Here is a 9,689-nt window from a genome sequence, read left to right as displayed (position 1 = left end):
GGGACTAACAAAACACAAATATATATGTATATATATATAGCTTTTTTCCCAGTCTTGGAGGACATAACTGCCGCAACTGTTACACATAATAATTAAGCTATCTTAAGAATTAGGCTCTGATGTGAAAATAGATAATAGCTTAAGACTAGAGGTAACAAACATTTCAGATTGAAGAGATTACTATTAAATAGCATGATAAAAAAACGAGAGTTATGTAAGAACAGGCATTACAATAACGTGAGACTTCTTTACCAAAAGATCCAAAGAATTATGATTTCTGGAGATGCATATTTACAGCTTCAAAAAATGCTTGAAACAAGTATCATAAAAAGTTATTTCTAATAAACTGAGTATTTTATTCTGGAAAAAATATTACTATGTAATTTGTGTTATTTTATTTAAAAAAATGGGTATCCAGTCTTTACGCCACTCAAATGTATCGTGCACTTACAGAGACATAAAAATTCACTTTTAAGAAACATTTTAGAATCAAAAACTTAAACATTTGTTGCTTTAGGCAAAAGGCACATTTCTTTAGGGGTTTAGATTTTGACGCAGAGCTGCACTTTGTCCATTTAAAGGCTGGTCGAACCCCGATTTTTAACGTTATAAGCTCTCAAGCTTACTGCCGAGGGTTTTCTTTTTTAATGAATAATATCACGGGCAGTTAGTTATTATGTAATCCAAATCCTTTTTAGAAAACAAACAACTGATTCCTCAAACGGATTAGTAGAGTAAAACAATAAATATTCGTGAATCTATAAAAATAAAACGACTACACCTTCTGTAAATTATATTCGCCCTTACTTTAAAAATGTATAGAAATTACTCCGAACTGTAAAAAAACGACAAAACTATTTGCGTTACTGGTCAGAGGGAAAACTGCTAGTTAATAACACCCTACCTACCCACGCTAAGGGATTACGTGTCACATTTATAACGCACTCACAGCTTAACTGCTTGGAATACTTTACGATATCGCACGGATTAGAATGATGGTCGCCAGCTCCAAAACCCAGAGGTCTTCCACAAGGTTAACTCCGCATCCACTTATAACGATTAGTCAGAAAAACTTTAATGTTAAAAACTCTAGTTTAATATTTGTTATATAAAAATGTAAAGGAGAAAACTTTTAATTTTGTATCTGTTTACTTTTCATTATAATGAGTGCCCCCTCCCCCCAGTGGCCCATCGTTAAGTCTGAAGGCTAATAACGCTAAAAACCGGTTTTCGATACCCGTGGTGGGCACAGCACAGATAGCCCATTGTGTTGCTTTGTGCCTAAAAGCAAACTAACAAAAATGTATTTTGTATTAACATTTGTATCATTTACAGACATTAAAATTGGTGAATAAATCGGATCGCTTGTGGCACAAATGGCTTATGATTATCCGAAAAAACATAACTCGTTCGGTAAGCGCAAAGCTACAAAATGGGCTACCTGTACTGTGCCCACCACAGGTATCGAAATCCGGTTTTAATAGTAGCCTTCAGATTTCGTAGCCGAATTCAGTTAAATCTTGAATTATTTGTTTTCCTCTAACTTTTTACAAAATGGAACAATTGATAAAAAAAAATTACTCAGTGAGTATTTCAATATTTTATAAATGCTTTCGGTAAAAAAAAAAAATCGGGCCATTTAATTCCTTCTTATTGTTTAAATAAACGTTTCGTTGAACACCCTAAATAAACCATAATTTCTAAAATTTGTTCCCCTAGGCATTTCTAACACTTGTATCCAGGCAATGTAATAAAGCGTCTCTAGAACACGAAATACATTTATATTTTCATTGAGTGATTAATTGGATATTGATACCTCGAGTATTTCCAAACTATTTTTGAAATTAATTGTACTTGTCATAGGACATTTGTATTAGACCTATTATATTTTTAAACACTACATTTTTTATCTAGTCCTTTAGAGATTTTCAAGAATTATATGTGTGTAATAATAGTATTCTAACCACACTATTTATGTCATATCCCTAGCCGACGACGCGTTTCGCTCAATCCAGAGCTCTTCAGCGGTAAGTCTGAAGGCTAATAACGCTAAAAACTGGGTTGCGATACCTGTGGTGGGCACAGATAGCCCATTATGTAGCTTTGTGGTTAACAACATACATACATAATTATCAAACTTAGAATATTTCGATTTAATGAACTAAAATTAAAAAAAAAATGGGAGGTGGAAATTACAGAGCGAACGTTTAGCAACTTTCAATTTCAGTTCTTTTCCTAATAAAATTAAATTACGTTAAAAAAGTGAACACCAATTAACATAAAAAGGCATTATGCTCATTATATATAACTTTACATATTTTGTCGGCTTTCTACCCCTACATCTTACGAAATAGAATAACACCGGAACATGTAGGGTACTTATATCAGCCTAGTGCCTTTTTAATAAGTTATTTTTCAAATTTACTTAACTTATGAAGAAGTACCGTCTGTTACGATAGTTAAAATGTTAATAATTAATTTATTTTAGTGACTGTCGTTTGGAACAGTATCTGTATTTGAATATCCTACTGATTTATCTTTCAAAACTAGAACCTAGTTAATGGAGTCCTGCTACTTTTCACACAAGAAGAAGAAACTACTGGTGATATTTCTGAAATATTTGATATTTAAAGAAAAATTATTGCGACAACTTTGATAGAGGTAACTCCATTTTCTGTCATTTATACCAGCCCCCTAGTGGCTCAGCGATAAGTTTGAGGGCTCACATAGCTAAAAACCGGGTTTCGATACTCGAGGGACAGATATTCTATTGTCTTACAACAAACATTTATAGCAGCTGGACACAATTGATCGTTGAAATAAAACAAATAGATAAAAATCGCAGAAAGTATTTAGGTTTAAAAATATTTAAAGAAAAGAGTGCTAGTGATTGCAATTGACGAATGTTAGCCGGGAAATAAAACAAGTTTCTTCACAAGCTCTGGCTAGAATTATAAGTATTTGATTGTTCTTGTAGTGCGCCACCTGTCGCAAGCTGTTTTAACAGAACGTGTAAATAGACTCGTATATTAACACATGATATTTAATATTTAAAGTATAGAATAGAACAACGCGTAAGGGGTAGGTTTATATTTCTTACCGGTCTATTTTTTAGTTTTGTTTGTTTTTTTTTAGAATTTTCGCGCGAAGCTATACAACAGCTATATCTATATAGCTATCACTCTTAGAACCGATAGACTAGAGGGAAGGCAGATATTCAACAGCACACACCGCCAACGTTTGGGCTACTCTTGTCTGACCGTATATTGGGGTTTTATCATCATAGATCCGAAGTGCGGAGCGAATTTTTGCGGCAAAGGGACGCGAGCCATGTTTCGTTTGACTTACACTAGGCCAAGTATTGCTCGTGAAGTTTACGAAACGTTTCTTATCGCGTTATGTTACTCAGCGTAACAGACATAAGAAAATCGTGTTGATAAGAGTAATGAGACTTCTAACAAAGAGCTTGACAGAGATGATGATAAGCTAATGATGTCAGAAATTTCAAGCTTCTGATCCTGTAAACCTTAGTTGTTTAGAAATACACGTAAAGGAAGTGAAACATCCACACAAAGCTTTACATATAGTAGAAGATTCTTATAAATGTCCCTCTTTTCAACTTGGCATGCAAATTCTTCCCATAATGGAAAATAAATGTTTAGTAGGCCTAATGATGGTATGAAAGTCTGCCTTAGTGTTAGTCCATCACAGAAGAACGAGCATGAAAGACAAACGGTTGTAATTACTAAAAGATACATAGTTAATTGAAAATAAAGAAAGCTCCTAACGGTAATCTTTAGAGTTAAAAAACAAATGTTCAAATTGAAGTACTGATGATAATGACAAGTAATCGAATAATTATATACATCATATTTGTTCAGGAACATGAAGTTAATGTGTAAATTTGAAAGAATTTAGTCCAGAATTGAAACCTCTAAGCATTATCAGATTTATCTTGCGCAAACGATTGGCTAGCTAGCATAAATTGTCAAAATGATTGGCTAGCTAGCACCAATCATCAAAATGATTGGCCAGCTACAAATGTCAAAACAATCAGCTAGCTAGCTCCAATTGTCAATATGACAGGCTACCTAGCACCAATCATCAAAACGATTGGCTAGCTAGCACCAATCATCATCAGAGTCAACGTGTGGACCAACACGACCTGTCCGTAAAGCTGGTATAATTACTTCCTTCCCTCCCTGTCTGTACCAGTCTCTTTGGCCTGGCTTGTAACCATTAGACAATAATGATGGAAGCTGTCGACAGCTTCTTCCAACAGTTGCTGTTGTTTGGAAACTGACCAGTTTCTCATTATGCCCAAGAGGGTCAAAACTTCTGTCCAGAGTAGAGTGAAAGTCTACACTACGAGTCTGTTCCTGACCACGTGGCAAACTAATACTGCTACTAGCCACCCTTCCGCCTGGCCTTAGAGACGGGCTGTGAAGTCCAGTACTCGGAGTAGTTCTTTGTTGTCGGAGTAGCATCTGGGATTTTGGCAGATGTGTGGGCGAAGCATTCACTCTGGGAAAGTTGATATTAAATATTGATTTGTTACTGGGCTGGGGCACTGTTGGCGAACTAGACACAACAGGAAAGTTGATCCTTTCCATGGATCGAACACCAAAATACAGAGTGGATGGTTTGATTGGAGTTGGGGGTAATTTCCTTCCCCGCGATATTCTCTGTAACGGCAAGCTGTGCGCGGAAGCTGGGCTCAGACTACGGGTATGCTCGTCTAATGGTGACTTACTATAATATTCACTATGAGTTGGAGTGACGTTTGGGCTATGTCTGTGGGATCGTCTGTAGGAAAACATTGTCTGGTGTTCTGGACTGATACTCTGACTTCGCTCGTGGGATGGAGAGGAAACTCTCCAGGGTGATGGCTTGCCGAACGTCGATCGAACCGGTGATCTCCCTCGATACGTCGTACCTTCTTCAGATATGGCAAACTCATCACCTCCAAGTTTGGCTACAGTTTCAGAAAACAAAAGGAAATAGTTACAACGTGATTTGATTCTTTCCACTTAATCCTTAATACACGTTTTGATATAAATGCATAAGAAAAACACGTTGTGGCATCACTGGCGCTTGCAATTAACTACTAAAAGAATATAAAAATACAACAGTTGAATTCCAATTAATGTCATCTACTTATCATAGTAGTATTTGATAGTATATTTTGGAACAAGAATCGATCTGCTGTTTTTTCTAATACTTTAAGTACTCAATTGCAAGCGTCTTCAGGGAGGCGGCAAAACGTTATTCTGTGCAAAATAGGCCTAACGGGAGTTAAGCCTATTTCTTGCTTGCTAATGCGGCCATAGACGCTGGAAAATAAATAAGGACGAGAAATATAACAAAATAATTTCGATTCCACAATGTATTGTCAAATACTACTAGAATAAAAATTAACCTGTTGTATTTCTAACATTTGTAGTATTTATTTGCATGTGCATTAGAAAGCAAGAAATTAGGCCTATTTTGCACTCGTTAACGCATCATGTTTTTGAGTAATGCATCTGCATGTTATATCTTTTATTGACTATATTATTAAAATAACAATTAAGACTTTATATGGGAATCATTAAATCAAATAAGCCAATTAATGACAATTTCCTTATAATTTGTATCTAACAAATCGAACTTGTAATACATGGAAGTAAGGTTCTGTTTAGTATACTGTTTGGTCGTTAAACGTTGCAAGCACATATATGAAACACATTAATAACCTTTGTTTCAGCCATAAAGTGTGATATTAACCACATGTAGATTTGTACCAACGCGAAGAAAAGGTGTTCTCCTTCAAACTTTCAAGTGTTTACCAGCTTGAAATTTCAAATATATGATAGATTAAAACATTTGTCTTTGTTTTTGTTTGTAACTAAGCACAAAGCTACACAATAGGCTATCTGTGATCTGCCCACAACGGGTATCGAAACCCGGATTCTAGCGATGTAAGTCCGCAGACATACCGCTATGCCACTAGGGGGCGTTTTTGTTGTGTACCTAAAATTAAGTCCTGCATTGGAAGAGTTAATATACTAAATATCGTGTGTAAGCCTTGTTTATTATATACTAACCTTGGAAGGAAACTGTTTCCAAAGGTGTTTTTTGTACTAAATATCGTGTGTGAGCCTTGTCTATTATATACTAACCTTGGAAGGAAACTGTTTCCAAAGGTGTTTTTTGTACTAAATATCGTGTGTGAGCCTTGTCTATTATATACTAACCTTGGAAGGAAACTGTTTCCAAAGGTGTTTTTTGTACTAAATATCGTGTGTGAGCCTTGTTTATTATATACTAACCTTGGAAGGAAACTGTTTCCAAATGTGTTTTTTGTACTAAATATCGTGTGTGAGCCTTGTTTATTATATACTAACCTTGGAAGGAAACTGTTTCCAAAGATGTTTTTCTATTTAAATTACTTTAGAAGAACAAACTATTCTGAAAAATGTTTTGTGTCCGCCAAGAGGTGTGGTGTAATCATGTCGATATTAACACGTGAAAATATAGCTCACCCTTCGTTCTTCCTCTACTACTGCCTTCATGTTTAACCCTGCTCACGAGGTCAGTCACAGCATCAGAAAAGCCAATGTCATGGTCCCCTCGGCGTGGAGAAGGAGATCTTCTAATCGGGGTTGGGGATCGTCTTCTTCGTGGAGAAGCTGGGGATCCCCGCCTCGACCTAGCTGGAGAGGGAGATCGCGACCGAGCGTGATGATAGGGGCGAAGATGGGTTTCTCTTTCCTTGTTGTCGTAAAGCAGACAGAAAAGAATGGATATGATTTATTGATTATGTTGTATTTCATTAAATCAGTTATTCTATTCTGGAAATAATTGAACGAAATCGCTTGGTTATAGAACAACAAATTACCAAACCCAATGTTAACACAGGTTTCACTAAACAAGAGCTATTACAACATCTACGCACAAAAATGTTCACCCCTTTTGCATCATTTTTTTGTGTGTGTGTGCGTGTGTGTATTTTTTTTAGGGGTGGGGATACAATGCTAGTCTCATAAATTCGATAAACTAGGATAACAAACTAGTAGTAATTTTTCATATATATTCAACATTAAACAACTGTTAATTGTTTAAATAAATACACTCAGATTCATAAAGTATCCTGTTAATAGGTTTGCAGCAAACGTGTAAATGTGTTTGTACGGAAACGTTTTTCTTCACCAACCAACCAGACATTCGCTGTACACCGCCGTGTATAGGGTTAAAAAGGGTGATACAAAAATAGAGCACCACCGTGATTTTTCTAGGTTCGATCCCTACAGCTGTTAAAGTAACTAATTAGTAACTTGACCTAGATGATTGTAACCATAACAACGATTGACATCCCACAACGCAAGAAGCCTTATAATGCTAAAAACCGGCTTTCAATACGATACCCTTGGCGAGCACAGCGGAGATATTCCTTAACAACAACAAACAAACAAGGTGATCTGTTTGGCATACTTAGGGTCTGTTAGGCATACTTAGGGTCTGTTAGGCATAATTAGGTTCTGTTTGGCATATTTAGGGTCTGTTAGGCATAATTAGGTTCTGTTAGGCATAATTAGGTTCTGTTAGGCATAATTAGGTTCTGTTTGGCATAATTAGGTTCTGTTTATTTTTTCCCCTAGTGATAGTTATAACATATAATAATAATAATATGAATTTCTATTCTAAACAATATCGTTTTTGTGTCTTAGCGATAATTGTGATACTCTCCTGTACTAAACTTACTAAAATTTCATCCAATAATAATTCACTATAAACCAATAGCACGTGATTTCCTCTAAACATCACAGAAATACATTCTCCAAACCTCCCAATGTTGCCTGGTAGACTTTCCCAATGTTCAATAGATAAGTTTGTTATGTTTATCTTCTAGTAACATATAACAGACTTTCAGTCTGTTTTTGTTGTTCTTCGGAAAAATAACGAACTGTAGAAAGTGTACACAATCGAGCATTTAAGATCTGGGCTAAATCTGGAAAATAGATCCTAGTTATGCCAAACAGATCCTAAATCTGGAACACAGATCCTAGTTATGCGAAACAGATCCTAGTTATGCCAAACAGATCCTAAATATGCCAAACAGATCATAAATCTGGAAAACAGATCCTAAATATGCCAAACAGATCGTAAATCTGGAAAACAGATCCTAAATATGCCAAACAGATCGTAAATCTGGAAAACAGATCCTAAATATGCCAAACAGATCATAAATCTGGAAAACAGATCCTAAATATGCCAAACAGATCCTAAATATGCCAAACAGACCTAAATATGCCAAACAGACCTAAATATGCCAAACAGATCCTAAATATGCCAAACAGATCCTAAATATGCCAAACAGATCCTAAATATGCCAAACAGAACCTAATTATGCCAAACAGAACCTAATTATGCCTAACAGAACCTAATTATGCCTAACAGACCCTAAATATGCCAAACAGATCATAAATCTGAAAACAGATCCTAAATATACCAAACAGAACCTAATTATGCCAAACAGAACCTAATTATGCCACTCGCTTCGTGATGCCTGTTATTTGTTTTCGATATCAATGATGTAACTGGTAAATAGTTGAAAAATCTTTTGTTTCAACAATAAAAATATGTTACTAATAACCCAAAATATCTTAACGAAAACACTTTAGACATGGCGGCTGGTAGCATTATCAATAAAGATTGTGAAACTTGTTATTCTAATAGTCATTTTATATGTTGAAAGCAAATTCTTTCGCGGAAATATAAAAATGACAGGGGCATGCTTCAAAAGTTATAAAACTTTTATGCAACGAAGCGTCTCACTGTGGAATGTGATGAAACTACAAGGAAACCACGAACCCACTCACTATAAACTGACTGACAGCAGGGATATGGAAACCAACCTGAGATTCAGGTTGTTCGTTCTCCACAGTGTGGCGCTTTCTTCTACTGCTTCCCCGACGTAGAAAACTGAAACTCTGCTGCCAGGATCTGTCCGAGTTGTCGTTAGTTTTGTCGATACTGGTTGAAGGAAAGGGATGTTAATTAGGATTTCACTTTATGCCTAGATACAACTAAGGCTAACGAGACGTGCTTCAAATACTGCTTTAGGATGTTTAAAGACTCAGTGATGGAGTAAAGGTTTCAACAGAACGAATTCACTATAAATTCAGTGATTAAACTGTAGTGAGAAATGGAAGAAACATCTACTCTTTAACTCCTTAAGGAATGAATGGTTAAACTGTAGTGGGAAATGGAAGAAACCTTTACTCTTTAACTCCTTAAGGAATGAATGGTTAAACTGTATTGGGAAATGGAAGAAACATCTACTCTTTAACTCCTTATGGAATGAATGAATGGTTAAACTGTAGTGAAAAATGGAAGAAAAATCTACTCTTTAACTCCTTAAGGAATGAATGGTTAAACTGTATTGAGAAATGAAAGAAACATTTACTCTTTTACTCCTTATGGAATGAATGGTTAGACTGTATTGAGAAATGAAAGAAACATTTACTCTTTAACTACTTATGGAATGAATGGTTAAACTGTATTGAGAAATGGAAGAAACATCTACTCTTTAACTCCTTATGGAATGAATGGTTAAACTGTATTGAGAAATGGAAGAAACATCTACTCTTTAACTCCTTATGGAATGAATGGTTAAACTGTATTGGGAAATGGAAGAAACATCTACT

At 35.6% G+C, this 9,689-nt stretch overlaps 1 protein-coding gene across 1 annotated transcript in view; it reads right to left on the bottom strand.

Annotated features, from left to right (window-relative positions):
- Window positions 1-1,590: 1,590 nt before the first annotated feature.
- Window positions 1,591-9,689, bottom strand: part of LOC111089808 (serine/arginine repetitive matrix protein 1-like) — a 12,056-nt gene continuing 3,957 nt past the window's right edge. The window contains exons 4-6 of the mRNA XM_022402922.1: window positions 8,898-9,015; window positions 6,525-6,753; window positions 1,591-4,975 (exon numbers count right to left, since the gene is read on the bottom strand). Of these exons, the coding sequence (XP_022258630.1) occupies window positions 4,122-4,975; window positions 6,525-6,753; window positions 8,898-9,015 (1,201 nt within the window). The 3' untranslated portion in view covers window positions 1,591-4,121. The remainder of the gene's footprint in view (window positions 4,976-6,524; window positions 6,754-8,897; window positions 9,016-9,689) is intronic.

The sequence above is a fragment of the Limulus polyphemus genome, unplaced genomic scaffold (assembly GCF_000517525.1).
Source record: "Limulus polyphemus unplaced genomic scaffold, Limulus_polyphemus-2.1.2 Scaffold7441, whole genome shotgun sequence".
Classification (NCBI taxonomy): Eukaryota; Metazoa; Arthropoda; class Merostomata; order Xiphosura; family Limulidae; genus Limulus; species Limulus polyphemus.
Note: the sequence above shows the minus strand (reverse complement) of the source record. Positions and strands in the feature narration are given on the sequence as shown.